Below are 19,266 nucleotides of genomic sequence, written 5' to 3' on the forward strand. Positions count from 1 at the left end.
TGAGGCAGCGAGTGGCTAAAGGAAAGCCAGACAAGGAGTACAGGTCTTCTTGACCAAACAGCATGCTAAGCCTGTTGTGGACACCTGTAGTCAAGAGGAGCACCAATTGGCACAGGCTGACTGGCGTCTGGCTCTCTCAGTTTGTTCAATGCGATTTTATTTTATTTTGCTTTATTTTATTTTAAAGATTTTATTTATTTATTCATGAGAGACACAGAGAGGTGGAGACATAGAGAGAGATGCACGGTCCCTTTGGGGTACCTGATGAGGGACTTCATCCCATACCCAGGATCATTACCTGAGACAAAGGCAGATGCTAAACCACTGGGCACCTTGGCACCCCTGTTCAACATGATTTTAGATCGTAAAATCTAAATTAGATCGTACTGACAAGTAAATTATTGGGAGTCTTAGAATATGGTTTATTTACTGATTGGATCATTGTGGAGAATTTTTCTATTTAACTATTGGTAGATGCTAGAAATCTACCTTGTCTTATGCTGAGCACATTCCCAGTGTTCCACGGACTCACTGTATTTGGCTTTATTTCCAGGAGGTGTCTAGATATCGAGCCCGGCTGGTGAAAGGAAGAAGGATCAACCTTTGAAGTAGCTGCCTCCTGGAGCTCTTTGAGACAAAAACCAAAAGGAATCAAGATGCCTGTGGAACATGTTTTATTAATGAGCTGTCCTAATCTTTCCTGTCACTTGTTATGAAGATCACAACGCACTTACAGGGAACTTTATGGGATCTGGTTAGCTCTGGGTGAGGGGCTGTTGCTTTAATGGATGAACAGGTGTAACAGTGGCCTATTACTATTGTCAGGAATACTACTTTGCACCTAATAAAGGTCACTGATGTCTAATTTAAGTGTGTTCAGTTACTTTCATTCAGTTAGCTCTTTGCCCAAGCAAGAAGGAATGCTTTGAAACTCAGGGTCTGCTGACTTTTTTGCATCCCTCTTCTGGAAATCCCACCACCCACTGATTTCATGGCATGAGAGACTTCTCAGATCTAGACACTATCCTCTACACATACGTTTAATGAACGGTATTGTGGAGTGAGGACAAAGGTGGATGCTCATGCTCTGACACAGGAGTCCTTGCATGACTTCTCCAACCCAGCCAGCCTCCTTAAAAAAACACAGGATCTTTCCAAATCCCTTTCTCTCTTGCTGAAGAAGGAAGACAAAGGTGACTCCCACTGCTAGTTTTTATTGAGTTAGGCAGCTGAAAACCCTCAGCATTTATGAATGAAACCTAAACTCTCTCAAGGTACAGAGAAATTGTTAGTTTTGATTTCTAATGGGCACAAACTGGGGAAATTTGTTTTATTTCATTTTAAGAGTATTTATTTACGTTACGGAGAGAAAGCACAGGCAGCAGCGATTTGGAGGGGCAGAGGGGAGGGAGAAGCAGACTCCCTGCTGGGCAGGGAACCTGAGGCGGGGGGCTCAACCCCAGGACTCTTAAATCAGGACCTGAGCCTAAGGCAGAGATGCTTAACCCACTGAGCCACCCAGGTGCTCCTCTCCTCACCTTCAGACATGAACCTTACAATGTTTATTTGTTCAGTTTAGTGGAAGGATAGTCACATAGAATAAACTAGGGAAATCTATGAAGGAAACAGTGATGGCTCAAGTGTGGGCTCAGCCATTCTCTGCTGGGTGACCTTGGACCAGTTACTGAGCCCAGGGGTCCAGGCCACCTGCTCTGGGCAGCAGGAATGCTGATAAAGGTCTTGGGGCTTCCAGCCCCTCCTCAGGACTTTGTGAATTGAAATGATGGAAGCAAGGGCGCATACCTGTCATCAGCTCTGTGTGTCTTCCCGGATGAGGGCTAATCCAGGGCCAACTGTGGGTTCCAGAAAATGCTGACTCTGAAATTTAATTTTATTTGCCTTAATTCATATAGTAGGTAGCTTACCCCCACTTCGGGGGCTGTGTCTCCAAACAGCTTCCATCCTCCACAATTCCAGTAAGTAGATCTAATGGTCGTTAAATACCATACGATATATATACAGCTTTTTCTAGTGGGAATTAAGATATAAAATACAACATATCATGTTGTCCGGTGAATTTATTACACAGGGGGTGGGGCGCTTGGGTGGCTCAGTGTGTTAAGCATCTGACTCTTGATTTCTGCTCAGGTCATGGTCTCAGGATAATGGAATGGAGCCCCATGGAGGGCTCTGTACACAGCAGGGAGTCTGCTTGCCCCTTTCCGTCTCTGCTCACCCTGCCCTGCCTGTCCTCCCTCCCTCCATCCCTAAAGAGAATAAATAAAATTAAAAATATAATTCATGGGGCAGCTTGGGTGGCTCTGTGGTTTAGAGCCTTCCTTCAGCCCAGGGCCTGATCCTGGAGACCTGGGATCGAGTCCTGCGTCGGGCTCCCTGCATGGAGCCTGCTTCTCCCTCTGCCTGTCTGTCTGTCTGTCTGTCTGTCTCTCTCTCTCTCGTAAATAAATAAATAAATAAATAAATAAATAAATAAATAAATAAATAAATAAAATATTTTAAAAAAATAATTCATTATAAAAATCCTCTGTTGCCTGGACTTGTTCTAATTAAACCTAGGGAAAATGTTGAAGACCTTGACTTAATTTTTATATGTATTTTAACATTTAGAAAGGCAAAAAATTTTAGAAGTGTATAATCTGATTAATTCTTTTTAAAGATTATTTATTTTTTTATTCATCAGAGAGACAGAGAGACAGAGAGGCAGAGACACAGGCAGAGGGAGAAGCAGGCTCCATGCAGGGAGCCTGATCCGGACTGAATCCCGGAACTCCAGGATCATGCCCTGGGTGGAAGCAGGTGCTAAGCACTGAGCCACCCAGGGATCCCCTACCCCGGTTATTTCACATTCAGGCATGTTACACCTCATTGAAGTTAGCCCTTAGTGTGTGGTCATACTGCTCTATTAGGTAGTATCTTTGGTTTATCTTAAATTATCTTTGTAGGAGAAGACATGATATCCATGGAATATTATCATAGAGCCACAATTCTGATGTAAATTAATGGATGGGATGCTCTGAGTTGTGCATAAACTGACTTGGATTTTTCAACTTTGATTTCTTCTGAGAATGTATGATTTTTTTTTGAGAATGTATGATTTAATATAAAACATAAAATCTGTTATATTTAAAATAAAATTAAAATATAAAATCTACTGGATTTGATTCCCACCTAAAAAACCATACTTATTCCTTACAAAACAAATTACAAAATCAGAGAAATAAAAGGAATTTTAAAAAATCATTCATAATTCCATTACATAAGGCAATCACTTAAAAAACATGTTTTTAAAAAAATTTCTCTTCATTAATTTCAAGTAGTGTCTTGGTTTTGTGCAAATCTAAGTATATTTTACTATTATAAGCACTGTCCATGCTATTAAGTCCTTCATTTTTTTTAAAGATTTATTTATTTTTTTATTTTTTATTTTTTTTAATTTTTTTTATTATTTTTTTTTAATTATTTATTTACGATAGTCACAGAGAGAGAGAGAGAGAGAGGCAGAGACACAGGCAGAGGGAGAAGCAGGCTCCATGCACCGGGAGCCCGACGTGGGATTCGATCCCAGGTCTCCAGGATCGCGCCCTGAGCCAAAGACAGGCGCCAAACCGCTGCGCCACCCAGGGATCCCTTAAAGATTTATTTAATTAAGAGAGAGAAAGCATAAGGGGTAGTGAGTGAGAGAGGGACAGAGGGAGAGAATCTCAAGCAGATTCCCCACTGAGGCCATAGTAAGCCATGGGCTCAATCTCAGGACCCATGAGATCATGACCTGATGTGAAATTACCAGTTTGCACCTAACCGACTAAGCCACCCCAGGGCACATGCTCTTCACTTTTAAAGCCCGAGTCCTATCTATCCCATTGAGTGGACATAAGTAATTAATTATTCTTCTATTTTTTGGTGACAGTAGTTAATGTTTTGGATTTAGACCTTTTCTAAATACATGTTGAGTTTAGGGGTTCCTGGCTTGCTCAGTCAGAAGAGCACATGACTCTTGATCTTGGGGTTATGAGTTCGAACTCCATATGGGATATGGATATAGGGATTACTTTTAAAAAAATGAACAAACTTAAAAGAAACCATTAGACATTAAATAAAAAGGTTCAGATATTTTCTTAGAGTAAATAAAAAATAGAAATGCCGGATGGAAGAGTAGTAGAAACATTTCTCAGGTTCTTGATACATAGTGTTGGGTTGTGATTTTTCAGTTGGACTTATTTGAAAGTTTTCTTTCCTTTAGGTATACTCAGGATAATGATGTCCTAAGCCTAGAGGTCAACTTGGTGCAGAGACACCATCTGCTCAATCTTTGTGGATCTTTCCACAGAACTGGCCAGGCAGGTGCCTGGAGCCTGCAGTAATGACATCATCTGCCAATTTCATTTCCTAGGGACCAGTTTGAAAGGATCTGCAGAGGGGAGGTGAAACCAAAACAAATGATAATAATGAGAGATGTGTCCATTGCAAAATCAGAATATATTCCAAGTGAAAGGATGATTTCAAAGATCCAAGACTTCCAAGAAGACAAGGAACTCTTCAGATACTGCACTCTCCCTGAGGTTGGAGAACCTTCCTGTGTTTTCTTTGTTTTTAGGTTAACAGCCCACCGACATGCCTGCCCCAGGAATTGCTGCTTTTCCTTTCTCTGAGCCCCTCTCTGGTGGTTGTAGAGCAGTGGTTCTCAGTTGGAGGAGCACATCTGGTGGCGCCTGGAGCCCTGTAGGGTTGTCACAAGGTTTGGTCTGTAGAGCCTGGGCATGCCGCTAATGGAGCCCAGGGAGCCTATAATGCACAGAACAGCCCCTCCCCCCAATTAATGAATTATCCGGCCCCAAATGTCAATACTGGCCAGGTGGAGATACCCTGCTCTGGCGCTTGGTAATTAACCTGGTGGAGAAGGGCGGGAATTCTGCAGTGGAGAGGGGGAGCCTCTCTCACACTGAATATGGGCATATCAACAGGAGTCACATTGCAGATCCCACTCACTATACATCCATTTATTGTTGCTTTTGTTTCTGTGAATCTGGTAGTAGAGGTTTAAGTAGGTCTTTAGAGTTAAACTTGTCTAAAAAATTCTCATTCTTTAAGCATAAATCATGTTTATAAAGTTATCCACATAATATAGAACATGTAAAGTGAAGTCTCCCAACGTTCAGCCCCACTCACTGCCAAGCTTTTAGGTGTATTCAACTAGAATTCTTTCATGGCCATGAAAATGCATACGTAACCCCCCACGTTTTGTGTATCACGGGAACAAACTGGTTGTCACCGAGTCTTGTCCACTTATAATAGATCTCAGACATCTTTCCATATCACTTACATATTATCACTTATGTATCTATATCATACTTGCAAATTTCTGCATAAATATATGACAGTTTATGGATAATTTATTTAGAATGGTTTTAGATTGTTTATTGTTTTTTAAAGATTTTATTTTTTCATGAGACACAGAGACAGGCAGAGACATAGGCAGATTGAGAATAAGCTACCTGTGGGAAGCCTGATGTAAGACTTGATTCCAGGACCCCAGGACCATGACCTGAGTCAAAGACAGACACTCAACACTGAGCCACTCATGTGTCCCTTGACACATGGCACACTTTTTTTTAAGGGGCACTTTGCATATAGAACATTTTGGAAATTATAACCCCAAATGCTAGTAGATAATTTGACTTAATGGGAACCTGGCTGCTTTAGTTGGTAGAGCATGGGGGATCTTTTAGTTTTTAAGAGGTATGCACTTTTTTTTTTAAGATTTATGCATTTATTTTTGGCATGAGAAGGGGACAAGGCACAGGTTGAGGTAGAGGGAGAATCCTCAGGCAGACTCCCTGCTGAGTGCAGAGGACGACACAGTGCTGGATCCTTAGACCAAGATCATAACCTGAGCCCCAACCCAGAGGTGGACATTTAACCAAGTGAGATACTCAGGATATTCATGAGATATTCATGAGAGACGCAGAGAGAGAGGCAGAGACAGAGGCAGAGGCAGGCTCTTCACATGGAGCCTGCGCAGGACTTGATCTCTGGACTGGGATCATGCCCTGAGCCAAAGGCAGATGCTCAATCGCTGAGCCACCCCGGTGTCCCAGTTGCATGTGGAGATTATTTAAAATTTAGAAAAAAAAATACTTAAATAAATAATTAAAAAAAGGAAGAAAATTGTCCTCATGAGAAAAGACTGTACAGGCAGGCCACCTATCATGTCCAGCCCCTTGGGTTGGGGACAAAGGGGGACATGGCCCCTGAATCATCTATTCTTCCCAACCTCAAGTCTTGCAATAGAAATGGAACTTGTGAGCATCGATCAAGGAGGAAAAGCTTGAAGTTAGAGGTAACTTGTGTTAGATGAATCACGATGAGGCCTCCAGGGTTCCCACCTTTTGTGTAACACGGGAACAAACTGGTTGTCACTGTGTTTTGTCCACTTATAATAGACCTCAGACATCTTCCCATATGACTTACATATTATCACGTGTATCTATATCTATATCATACTTGCAAACTTCTGCATAGCATCCCATTGTGTCAATGTACCACAGTTTATGAACCATTTATTTCAAATGCTTTTAGTTTTATTTTTATTATTTTTTAAAGATTTTATTTATTTATTCATGAGAGACACAGAGAGAGAGGCAGAGACATAGGCAGAGGGAGAAGCAGACTCCTCACACAGAGCCCGATGCCGGACTTGTTACCTGGACTGTGATCACACCCTGAGCCAAAGGCAGAGGCTCAACCCTGAGCCACCCAAGAGTCCCGGTTGTGTGTGGATATTACTTAAAATTTAAAAAGATCTTTAAACAAATGTTAAAAAAAAAGAAAGAATATTTTCCTCATGAGAGAAGACTGTACAGGCAGGCCACCTATCATGTCCAGCCCCTTGGGTTGGGGACAAAGGGGGACAAGGTCCCTGAATCATCTATTCTTCCCAACCTCAAGTCTTGCAATGGAAATGGAACTTGTGAGCATCAATCAAGGAGGAAAAGCTTGAAGTTAGAGGCAACTTGTGTTGCCTGAGGCCCTGGGTACCCGGAGGCCTCCAGGGTTCCCACTGTTCTCAAGTGTGCACCATGCACCTACTGGTTCATGCAATGACTTTTAGGAGGTGGGTACGATATAGTAGTTGGGTATTTATTTCAATATGTATTGGAAAAAGTAGCTGGTGCATCAAACCTATGACTTCAGGAATATTATTAATCAGGATAAGACATGAGTTAATTTAGGAAAATTATTGACTAATATTGGGCAGTTAGCAACATATGCTAGAAATGGTAAAATGTCTCTTGAGTCACTGAAGTTTAGAAAATACTGGTAGGAGATGCTGGGCAGGCATGGCCCGATGGAGCATGTGAGTCTTGATCTCAGAGTCGTGGGCTCAAGCGATAGAGATTACTTAAAACCAGGAAACAGGAAAGGAAAGTATATGAAGAAATATATTTGAGGAATATATTCTTCAAAGAAAATATCACAAGAAAATATAAAAGATGACACCCTTTATAAAAAAAAAAACAAATATGAGCCCCGACTCCTAGGATTTGGGACCATTTCGAGTGTTTCATGCTCAAATTGCCAATATGGCTTATACGGGAGATCAAGTAGTGAGAAAGCAGTAGAAGAGGCTTCATTTTTTGAAGTCAGACAGAACTGGAGATGGAATACCGTCCTTTTCGTTGAAATTGCTCTGCCACCTTGGGCACTTTATTATCTGCAGGATAATGATCATTTAAAGGATCTTTAATTCCTGGGGGCATTACTTTTCAGGGATTGTTGTGAGACTTAAGTGGCTGACACATAAAGCGCCTGGCAGGTGGTAGGCATGCAAAGCTGAGTGCTTTCCTCCCTAGTGGGTTAGATGTAGGAGGGAGCACACCCGCTGCCAGACCTTTGGCCAAATTCAGCCTCCCCACCCCGCCTCTGCTTCCTCATACTCTGTAACTGCACCTTGCTGTCAAGCACCAGTGCCCATGTCATTATTTAACATCCTTCCAACAGAATATAGATGCCATGGGAGGAGGGACCTGTTCATCTCACTCCCTGCTGCGTGTCCTTTTCTATCACTGTCTGGTTTGTAGCCCTCAGTGAAGAGCTGTGGAAAGGGAGGTGGCCTGACTGTGAAGTGTCCCCCTGTTGCTGTTCTCTTGTCCCCTGGGCTCTGCATGGCAGCTGCACGTTATTGGGGCCTCTCATGGTCCTTTCATTTATTATTCTCTTTAATGATTCTACTTATTTGAGAGAGAAAGTGAGTGAGATCAAGAGAGATCATGAGTGGCAGGGAGGGGCAGAGGGAGAGGGAGAAGCTGACACCTCTCTGAGCAGGGAGCTGGACATGGGGATCATGACCTGAACTGAAGGCAGATGCTTAACTGACTGAGCTGCAATGGTGTCCCCCTACCACCTTTTTAAAAAGTGACTTCTACACTCTAGGAGTAGCTTGCAGTCACGACCCCGAGATCAACAGGTTCATGTTCTAGTGATTGAGCCAGCCAGGTGCCCCTCGTGGTCCCTTCTTATGAAGAGTCTCCGTGAGGGGAAGAGGAAGGTGCCTTCTCCCTGGGCATCTATGGACAGTGTCAGGTGAAAGGAGGGTATTCCTGCCCTTCCCAGTCGAAAGCTGAGAGAAACTCTTCGCATTCTCATAGAAAATGGGGTTTGGTTTCCAACTGGCTTAAAAAGCCTGTTTAAGGGCAGCCCCGGTGGCCCAGCAGTTTAGCGCTGCCTTTGGCCCAGGGTGTGATCCTGGAGACCTGGGATCGAGTCCCAAGTCGGGCTCTTGGCATGGAACCTGCTTCTCCCTCGACCTGTGTCTCTGCCTCGCTTTCTCTATATCTCTCATGAATAAATAAATAAAATCTTTAAAAAAAAAAAAACCTGTTTAATTCAGAGTGTTACAGATTTCCAGTGCTGAGTTTTTCATTCTTTGTTTGCAACGTTGGGAAATACCAACTTTTTTTTTTTCCTTTAAATAATTGTTTGATAGAGAGGGAGAGGCAGAAGGAGAAAACCTGAAGTAGACCCATTACTGTGCAAGGACCCCAAGGCAGACCTGTATCCTATGACCCTGAGAACATGACCTGAGCTGAAATCAGGAGTTGGATGCTTAAGCAACAGACTCACCCAGGCACTTCTACCAAGTGTTTTGTATAACTATGTGCATTTTGACTCTTGTACAAATAAGTGTACATTGTACTACGTGGTTGTTTATTTGATTTCTCATGCAACTCTTTACTCTTAGATTCTGAAATATGTGGAGTGCTTCACTGGACCCAATATTATGGCCATGCATGCAATGCTTATAAACAAACCTCCAGATTCTGGTAAAGTGGTTTTATTTGTTAAGTAGAAGCCAAAAAAAAAAAAAAAATAGAGAAAGGTAAAGTAAGAAAAAGTTTCAAGGATTCAAAGGATCGCTTTGTGTATAACTGCTGAATATTAAAAAACAAATGTGGGGACGCCTGGGTGGCCCAGTGGTTGAGGGTCTGCCTTTGGCTCAGGTGGTGATCCTTGGGTCCTGGGATCTAGTCGTACATCAGGCTCCTCGCAGGGAGCCTGCTTCTCTCTCTGCCTGTGTCTGTGACTCTCATGAATAAATAATAAGATCTTTAAAAACATAAAATAAGGGCAGCCCAGGTGGTTCAGCGGTTGGCGCCACCTTCACCCCAGGGTGTGATCCTGGAGACCAGTGATCCAGTCCCATGTCAGGCTCCCTGCATAGAGCCTGCTTCTCCCTCTGCCTGTGTCTCTGCCTCTCTCTCACTCTCTGTGTCTCTCATGAATAAATAAATAAAATCTTTAAAAAAAATGTGTATATACTTTTAAGTCTTAAAACAGTATGTAAAAAAAAACCAGTATGTATCATAAGAATCGTGGAGTAGGGATTTCAGATGTCAACTATATGGTTATTTTTTCTTACTTTTAAAGATTTTATTAATTTTTTTGAGAGAGAGGGAGAGACACCATAGAGGAAGAGAGAGAAGCAGATTCCCTGCTAAGCAGAACCCTTTGCAGCTTGATCCCAGGGCCCTGAGATCCTGAGCTGAGAAAAGGCAAATGCTTAACCCACTGAGCCACCCAAGAGCCCTTAGAGGCCTTTTATTAACTTAGTTAGCTGATATTTTTTGCATCAGCCACTTAGAAGGCTAACAGGGAACCTCAAATTTGGTTGCTCTCTTCAATTACTCAAACTTTTTTTTTACTTTTTGAATTCTAGCTTCTATGCCCAAACCACAATTACAAAGGAATAAAACACAATAGAATTCATGACATGTGTATGAATTGCTAGTGAATGTTGTGTGTCAGTAAGTCCTCGGCTCCCAGAAACCCAGAAAAAAAATAGAGGATCTGGAGTTGTCCTGTGGATTTGATATTCAAATTTGATGCTTATCTCTCTGGACTGATTCTCAATAATGTTGTTTCACTTCTTTGGGTTTTGTGGGAATAGTCATTGCTGTGGTTTTGCAGGCAAAAGAGATGAAATCTGAGATGCAAGTGTGTATTAACAGCAGGTTCTGTTTCAGGCAAGAAGACATCCCGCCATCCCTTGCACCAGGATCTGCACTACTTCCCCTTCAGGCCCAGCAATAAAATTGTCTGTGCTTGGACAGCCATGGAGCACATCGACAGGAACAATGGCTGTCTGTGTGTGTTCCCAGGCACACACAAAGGCTATCTGAAGCCACACAATTATCCCCAATGGGAGGTATGTCTGCGTAGAGGAGGCATCATTTTTTTGTTGTTGTTTTTTGTTTTTTGTTTTTTTTTAGGTTAGCTTTTTTTTGTATTTTTTTATAGGGTTCGATTTTTCAACCTATAGTATAATACCCAGTGCTCATCCTGTCAAGTGCCCCCCTCGATGCCTGTCACCCAGTCACCCCATCGCCCTGCCTGCCTCCCCTTCCACTACCCATTGTTCCTTTCCCAGAGTTAGGGGTCTCATGTTCTAGCTCAGAGGAAGAATCTGTTTTTTGTTTGTTTTTGTCGTTGTTTTCTTTTAAGATTTTATTTATTTATTTGAGAGAGAGAGAAAGAGCACAAGCAATGGGAGAGGAGGGGAGGAGAGAGACAAAGGGGAAGGGAGAGGGACAAGCAGACTCTGCTGAGCACGAGTCAGATATGTGGCTTGAACTTCGCACCCTGAGATCATGACCTGGGTTGGCATCAAGACTTGGACGCCCAACTGACTGAGCCACCCAGGCACCCCTAGAGGAGAAATCTTAACCAGAATATTGTTTGTTTTGATTTCACATCACTCTCCCTAAAGAGCTTTAACAATCAGATGGCATTTCCTTCCTTACAAAACATCATTATAGGATTTACAATTAGGGTCAGGGAAGATTCAAGGATGTCAGGTAAAATAACCATTTTTCCATCAAGAAGTGTTGGAAAGCTGACCAGTGTGGGGCACTTTGGTAGGTACTATATAGGATATGAAATTATCAAGCCCAATTGCACAGGTAAGATGTCAACACTTGCAACACCACATGCATGTGTAAAGTGCCAACTACTAACTTACCCACTGATTGATGGCTCTTGGCATAAAGAAGAGAGAGGAATCATCTCTTTACTGCTAGAGAGACCAATGAAGGACTCTGGGGAAGCATGAGTAGTATTCCATTGCATGACTGTTACATGGTGTATGGAATTGAGCTAGTTGAGGATGGAAGAGTATAGAAGGCTTTTGAGCCCATGAATGGTGAGATCAAATTGATCCTTCAATAATGATAATCTAGAGGCTTAGAGCAGGATATACTGGAGGTAGGGCTCCAGAGGCAGAGAAACCAGAGAGGAGATGATAAGTGTTTTAGGTATCAGACAATATGGTCTTGAAATCCCATAATGATGGTCAGAAAGAGAAGAGCACGGGTTGTTAACGCAGGAAGAATGAATGTGGTCTGTAGGAAGTAAAGAATATGGCTTTCAGGACTTCTGTCTCAATTAGATTCTTGCACTGAGGATTAGTGCCAAGGAAAATACTGGGGTCTGGATTCTGATATAACTGAAACTGTGAGATTCACAAATTCAGTTGAGTTTTGGGGAAAGTTTGGTGCAGGCAACAGAAGTGGGCTGTGGCTGACTTAAGCCAAACGAAGTGTTTTGGAGGGTGGCAGGCACCTGCTGAGTCCATGGAAAGGCTGGCTAGCTCTGATGAGCAGGAGAGTGGGGGTTATGTTCAGTGGGAACACTCGGGGTGGGGCACCTGGTGGGGTCAACTGAACTGTGATCATGACCAGTGCCTTCCATCTTCTGCTCAGATTCAAAGTGACCACAGTGGGCGGTTAGATTGACTTAGCTTAGGTCACGTATCAACCCTGGCCAGGAGAGAAGTGCACTGGATGAAAACCACAACTGAGTCCAGCAGGAAAGCAGTCCTTTCCCCAGAAGAATGTGGCACAGTCTCAGGAAGGGAAATGTGATGCCGTCCTTCCACCATAACTATTACTTAATGAAATAACTGACTTGGGAAATAGTTATAAAAAACAGAATGTTTTAATTTACTGTTTTTCTTTCCTTACTCTGCATGTGACATCAGTGCTTTCTGAGCTGAGAAAAATTGAGATTTTCTCTCTGCTGGTTTGGGAGAACAATTAGCTTCTTAGAGGTACTCCTGAGTTATAGAAGAATGGTTCAGGCAAAGTTCTAGGTGAGGAGAATATCATCCTGGGAAAGAATGATTATACATTCAGGCTTGAAAGGTGATCTCCCATGTTAACTGCAACATGCAACGTTGATCTAGATCCTCAATATAATACAGTTATGAAGGGTGAGAAGAAATTTCAGCATCTTCCTTTGCCTCCCTAAATCCATGATTTTAATATCACAATGTGACTTTCACAGCCACACATCTGAGAAGCTTTTGTATATTTGCAGTACCTGTTAAGAATCTATTTATCTTTCTCTTGGAAGAACTTAGGAAATCTACTTTTTAGTCATTGGGTTCCTCAAATACAGAGTTGGGTTCTCTTATGTGTTCTAGGGGGGCGTGAACTTAATGTTCTATGGGATCCAGGACTATGATGAAAACAGCCCCCGCGTGCACCTCGTGATGGAGAAAGGAGACACCGTTTTCTTTCATCCTTTGCTCATCCACGGATCTGGCTGGAACAGAACTCAAGGATACCGCAAGGTATGCATTACATCACCGTGCTTTCCAAAGACGAATAGGTTAGAAGCAAAAATGTCAAGATATGTGAAACTTTATGAGATTTGTGATGTTTAACTAAACTGCTCTTGCTCTGGTTTATTTACCAGGAAATATATTTGATACCACATTCTTTTTTGCTAAGTTATCAGTAGGAGGCCATGTGACCTCCGGTTCCCAATCCTACTGATCGTGAATTAGGAACATTCATAGAGTTGCTTGGTAGCCCACAGCCTGTGCTTTTGGAGACAGAAAGAATGGATGATGTACTAAAATCTTAAAATGGGAAATGGATATAGGAACCATTTATGACGGCAGTTTATAATAGCTTTGTTATTGAATTGGCTGCCCAGAAATAAGATTTAGCAGCGAGCCATGGTTTTTGCCCCTTAGCTATGAATATATTAAAAACCTATTGATTTCATTGCTTGCATTAAAATTTGACAAAATTTCCCATATTCCCAGATTTCTCTCTTCTCAAAAATTCAGCAGCTCTGACAGTACTGTGGACTGACATTATTCCACATTACATGGCTCTTATTACGATATATAGGGGGTTTTTGGGGTTGAGTGAAGCGTGCCAGTTTGTCACACCAACACCCATTGTCTCCCTAGGTGCAGGGTTAGCTACCATGTTTCATCTTCCATTCATTCATATTTCCACCAGGTCAACAGGGCCAGGATGAGGGTGAGGCAAGAAAGCCCTCTCCTCCAGGGAAAATTTAGCAGGGGTCGGGGGATGGTGCCAAACACCTCAACAATCAAGTTAAATGATAGTTTAAGGCAGTATTTAGAAAATCAAAATCAATGCAAAAAATACCTTGATGAACACAATGCCAAAATTTTAAATAAAGACTAGATCAGACTCCCCACCAACATGATCCTCAGAACTGTACAAGCAGGGGTACAGCCACAATGACATAAATAATATGAATGTTCATGAAATTCATGAATTTGGCCATTTATCATGTGTCCTTGGTGTCAAAATTCAACTTGATATAAAAAATGGAATTTTATGTATATGCATCTGTATCAAAACAGCAAGCTAAGACAAATAGTCTTAAAGTCTGTATGAGTTAGAGAATTATATTACTTCCTATATGATCAGGGTTATAAACTGAGTAGGATAACAACATACTGAAAGATCTCATGTCAAAACCTGAAAATATAGTATAAAGTGATTACTGTATGAAACTAAAAGGTAAATGATAAGAAACCAAGTAATGTGATTGATAATATCCTAACTTTGTAATTTTTCAATAGTTTTTGAACTACTTTATTTGGGAAAAGATGAACCCCTACAAAAAGACTTAAAAATGCATATATGGTAATGTACTTATCCCCTTGGATGTCACTTTTTCTTGGTGTGGTTTGGGGGCTTCCATGGGAAATGGGGGTCCCTGTGTGGCTCAGCGGTTGAGCGTCTGCCTTGGCTCAGGGGGGTGATCCCAGTCCGGGGATCCAGTCCTACATCGCGCTGCTTGCATGGAGTCTGCTTCTCCATTGCCTGTGTCTCTGCTCCCCTCTGTGTCTCTCGTGAACAAATTTAAAATATATATATATATAATAAAAATTAAAAAAAAAAAGGAAATGGAATTTGTGACTCCACTGTCTACAAATCTCATGTTGTAAGCAAAGCAGACAGCCCTTCTGAGAGGTGAGGTCATCTCAAGAGAAGAGAACTAACATGCGACTAGGAAAGTGAGTTTTAAGTTTATCTGCTGATAACCTTTTCAAGAATGGGAACAACCGGGCAGCCCCGGTGGCCCAGCGGTTTAGCGTGGCGAGCAGCCTGGGGTGTGGTCCTGGAGACCCAAGATCGAGTCCCATATTGGGCTTCCTGCAGGGAGCCTGCTTCTCCCTCTGCCTGTGTCTCTGCCTCTCTCTTCGCTCTCTCTGAATGAATAAATAAGTAAATCTTAAAAAAAAAAAAAAAAAAAAAAAAAGAATGGGGAGAACCAAGTAACCTCCTTTCCCTTAAGAAGGAAACAAGATGTGTACCTTATGTGAATGATCTTGGACTTCAAATGTCCTTTTGATTTGAAAGGGGTGGGTGTGTATATTATTTTCCTTTGCAAGGTATTTTTAATGTTGATTTCCCTGATCTTTAGACATTAAAATAACAAAGCACCACAAACTCAGCTGAGTAACTAACTTCTGTGACTAAGAAGAGGATGAAGAACCCTGGAACCCATTCCTGTTTAGGACTGGGGGATATGCACTAGCTAGATAAATCACATGTTAAAAAGTTTAAAGTCCTCTTACTCTTGTCATTATGTTCTCAGCCCATTTTGAAAACAAGTATCCCAGGGAGCTTAAAACCTCTTGGAATTTCTCAGTCAGCCTTTAGCTGTACCTAGGGGGAGAAAAGACTCCAACCCCAAAGAGGCTAATCCAAGACACGATGGAACATTCTAGAAATCAAATGCTAGTGAAATAGCTGATGTTCTAAAAGAAGACTTTCTGTTTGGTTGTTGCTGTTAACAGATTTTTTTCTCCCCCAATATTAATCATTTCACCCTGCACAGGCAATTTCCTGCCATTTCGCCAGTGCTGACTGCCACTACATCGATGTGAAAGGCACCAGTCAAGAAATCGTTGAGAGGGAAGTTATGGAGTTAGTACACAGATTATACGGAATTCCGAAAGATACCAGCTTGCAGGTACGTTTGTATGAGATGAAAGATTTATAAGACTATTTTCTTCAATGCATGACAATACTCATATCTATTTTTTTAAAGATATTCTTTATTTATTTGAGAAAGAAAGAGAGAGGGAGAGAGAGCATGAGCAGTGGGGAGAGAAAGAGGGAGAGGAAGAAGTAGACTTCCTGCTGAGCAGGGAGCCTGATGTTGGGATCAATCCAGCAACCTGAGATCATGAACTAAGTGGAACATAGAGGCTTAACCAGCTGAGCCACCCGGCAACTCTGTTATCCCTGATTTAATTTGGAAGCATAATGTGCATTGTTTAGAGCACCGTGCAGAAGCCTTGCTGAGATCCACTGAGAATTTCAGCTAATACTTGCTTCCCCCACGTGGGGCACCTGAGCATCCCAGACTTCTTTATGTCTTTTGGCCGCCCTGTGCTGTGTAGGCTATCCTGTTCCAGGACAGGCAGGTAGGAAAGGAAACAGCAGATCTGGAGGAGAGCAAGTGAGCAACAAAAGCCACCTTCTGAATGCACATAAGGAAAGTTAAAGGTTTGGGATATTACCCATAGGCCTCCCTTAATTTCTCTACAACAGAGTATTTACATATATGCAGATCCAATAACTGTCCCAGAAGCAATTCTCAAGCAGGTTTCTGTGTGGGTCAGTTAGCATCTGGGGTTCCACGGAGCTGATGGCAGAAACCACTGATGCTTATCAAGAGGGGACATGAGACATTATTTCCTATGCTTTGCTACTTAATACACAACACTTGTAAAGTAGTTGCGTGTAGCTAGTGGGCATTCAGTGCTGCCGATGATCCCCAGACAAATTACAGTCAAGCCAAAGAAATAAACATATTTGCCTGGTAGACAAAGACATTTTAGCCTCCGAACCAAGAGGCTGATCCTATGTTCCAATTTGCAGAAATCACCAATATATGTTTTCCTAGGGGGTGACAGGACCTCCACGTAGACTGAATGTAATGATAACTCGGCCCCTCTAGTACTGTGAAGAGTACCGCACACCAGCACTACGCTACTGGGCCACTGGGAATCACCTTCTGAAAGTCATTCCCAGCTGAAGAATCTTACTTCCCCCTTGGCCCCTTCTCCCTTTAGAACCTATGAATCTACCCCATATCAGAAAAGACTCTCATTTCTCATTTGCCGTTGGTGGGAAGTCTTGTCCTTCTCTCTTTGCCCAGTTTTTAAAACGCTTTTATGAAGGCATCCTATTTTGTGAAGTGGGGCTTCCGGGCAACACACTGATTCTTGCAGCAGAAAACAAAAGCATATATTGTGTTGGCAGTTTGTCAGGGTTGTAAATGAATGAACTGCCGCCAGTATTTATTTCAATTATTTGAGAGAGAGAGAGAGAGAGAGAGAGAGGAGAGAGAGAGAGAACGTGAGCAGGAGGTGGGGGTATGGGCAGAAGGAGAGGGAGGGAATCTCCAGCAGATTCCCCACTGAGCCAGGACCCAACACAGAGTCCATCCCAGAACCCTGAGATGAGTTGGACTCTGACTGAGCAACCCAGGTGCCCCAAGAAAGTTTGTTGACTCAAAAGTCTCAGTTGTTTGATGAAGAACAAAGCAATAATACCAAATCACCCCAATACCAAATCATGACCTGATTTTCACTGAGGAGCAGATCACTCTAGATGAGGCAGCGAGTGGCTAAAGGAAAGCCAGACAAGGAGTACAGGTCTTCTTGACCAAACAGCATGCTAAGCCTGTTGAGGACACCTGTAGTCAACAGGAGCACCAATTGGCACAGGCTGACTGGCCTGACTGGCGTCTGGCTCTCTCAGTTTGTTCAACATGATTTCAGATGTTGACAAGTAAATTATTGGGAGTCTTAAAAAATGGTTTATTTACTGATAGGACCACTGTGAGAGTTTTTCCACTTAACTATTCGTAGATGCTAGAAATCTACTTTTTTCTTATGCTGAACACATTCCCAGTGTTCCGTGGACTCCTTGTGGTTGGCTTTATTTCCAGGATGTCTTTAGACTGGGAGGACAGCTGGTGAAAGGAAGAAGGACCAACCTTTGAAGTGGCCGTCTGCTGGAGCTCTTTGAGAGGAAACCAAAAGGAATCAAGATGCCTATGGAACCTGTTTTATTAATGAGCTGTCCTAATCTTTCCTGTCACTTGTTATGAAGATCACAACGCACTTACAGGGAACTTTATGGGATCTGGTTAGCTCTGGGTGAGGGGCTGTTGCTTTAATGGATGAACAGGTGTAACAGTGGCATATTACTATTGTCAGGAATACTACTTTGCACCTAATAAAGGTCACTGATGTCTAATTTAAGTGTGTTCAGTTACTTTCATCCAGTTAGCTCTTTGCCCAAGCAAGAAGGAAAGCTTTGAAACTCAGGGTCTGCTGACTTTTTCGCATCCCTCTTCTGGAAATCCCACCACCCACTGATTTCATGGCATGAGAGACTTCTCAGATCTAGAACACTGTCCTCTACACACACGTTTAATGAAGGGCATTGTGGAGTGAGGACAAGGGTGGATGTTCATGCTCTGACACATGTCCTTGTGTCCTTGAGTCCTTGCATGACTCTTCCAACCCAGCCAGCTTGCTTAAAGAAAAGCCAGAATTTTTCCAAATCTTTCTCTGTTGCTGAAGAAGGAAGACAAAGGTGACTTCCTCTGCTAGTTAGGCAGCTGGAAACCCTCAGCATTTATGAATGAAACCTAAACTCTCTCAAGGTACAGGGAAATTGTTAGTTTCGATTTCTAATGGGCAGGAACTGGGGAAATTTGTTTTTTTTTTTTTTCATTTAAAGATTATTTATTTATGTTAGAGAGAGCACAAGGAGCAGCAGGTTGGAGGGGCAGAGGGAGTGGGAGAAGCAGACTGCCCGCTGGGCAGGGAACCCGATGGGGGCTCAACCCCAGGACCTGAGCCTAAGGCAGAGATGTTTAACCCACTGAGCCACCCAGGTGCCCCATGGGGACTTTCTTGTAATACAGAGCTGTGTTTCTACACCAGCTGAGGGTAGCAAAGACACATACTACTGATTATTAAGCATACCAGTTAGAATTTAGATCAGGAATAACAAGGAGTCCTTTTCTTTCAATCTGCTAAGCAGAAGTTGTTCTAAATGGACGTTCACCTTTTTTGTTGGTTTCTTTGAGGACGCTTTCTTTCCTTCTCTTTCTTTCCTTGTGAGAGAGCTCAGAGGGAGAGGGAGAAGCAGACTCTTTGCCTAATGAGGGCTCGATCCCCAGGAACCTAGATCATGAGATGAGCCAAAGGTAGATGCTTAACCTACTGAGCACCTAGGTGCAGGAGGACACACAGTTTAAGTTCACATCTGGCTGGAAACTGGAGAAGGTAAGACTATCCCTGACAGGGTTTAAGGAAATTGGATTATGGAAGAATTGTACATAAAATGTACATAAGGAATACGGTGTAATCAGCATGTATGGAGCACT

The 19,266-nt window shown here is 42.5% G+C and overlaps 3 protein-coding genes across 10 annotated transcripts in view; 2 read left to right on the forward strand and 1 right to left on the reverse strand.

The window, feature by feature from the left end:
* Nucleotides 1-19,266, forward strand: part of PHYH (phytanoyl-CoA 2-hydroxylase) — a 65,508-nt gene that overhangs the window by 20,114 nt on the left and 26,128 nt on the right. The window contains exons 4-9 of one of the 8 annotated variants that reach the window (XM_049100748.1): nucleotides 4,412-4,580; nucleotides 9,260-9,341; nucleotides 10,542-10,723; nucleotides 12,998-13,147; nucleotides 15,691-15,825; nucleotides 17,815-18,125. In XM_049100748.1, the coding sequence (XP_048956705.1) occupies nucleotides 4,412-4,580; nucleotides 9,260-9,341; nucleotides 10,542-10,723; nucleotides 12,998-13,147; nucleotides 15,691-15,825; nucleotides 17,815-17,868 (772 nt within the window). In that variant the 3' untranslated portion in view covers nucleotides 17,869-18,125. Of the gene's footprint in view, nucleotides 1-553; nucleotides 866-4,411; nucleotides 4,581-9,259; nucleotides 9,342-10,541; nucleotides 10,724-12,997; nucleotides 13,148-14,425; nucleotides 14,490-15,690; nucleotides 15,827-17,814; nucleotides 18,126-19,266 lie in introns of those variants that run through there. The other 7 variants (XM_049100768.1, XM_049100764.1, XM_049100760.1 and 4 more) reach the window with 7 other exon arrangements.
* Nucleotides 1,860-19,266, reverse strand: part of MCM10 (minichromosome maintenance 10 replication initiation factor) — a 137,763-nt gene continuing 120,356 nt past the window's right edge. Inside the window, exon 22 of the mRNA XM_049100699.1 lies at nucleotides 1,860-1,878. The gene's annotated coding sequence lies outside the window, so the exon portion shown is untranslated. The remainder of the gene's footprint in view (nucleotides 1,879-19,266) is intronic.
* LOC112659054 (phytanoyl-CoA dioxygenase, peroxisomal-like) overlaps nucleotides 1,932-19,266 on the forward strand; it is a 45,884-nt gene continuing 28,549 nt past the window's right edge. Inside the window, exon 1 of the mRNA XM_049100777.1 lies at nucleotides 1,932-1,976. The gene's annotated coding sequence lies outside the window, so the exon portion shown is untranslated. The remainder of the gene's footprint in view (nucleotides 1,977-19,266) is intronic.

The sequence above is a fragment of the Canis lupus genome, chromosome 2, assembly GCF_003254725.2.
Source record: "Canis lupus dingo isolate Sandy chromosome 2, ASM325472v2, whole genome shotgun sequence".
In the NCBI taxonomy this organism is placed as follows: Eukaryota; Metazoa; Chordata; class Mammalia; order Carnivora; family Canidae; genus Canis; species Canis lupus.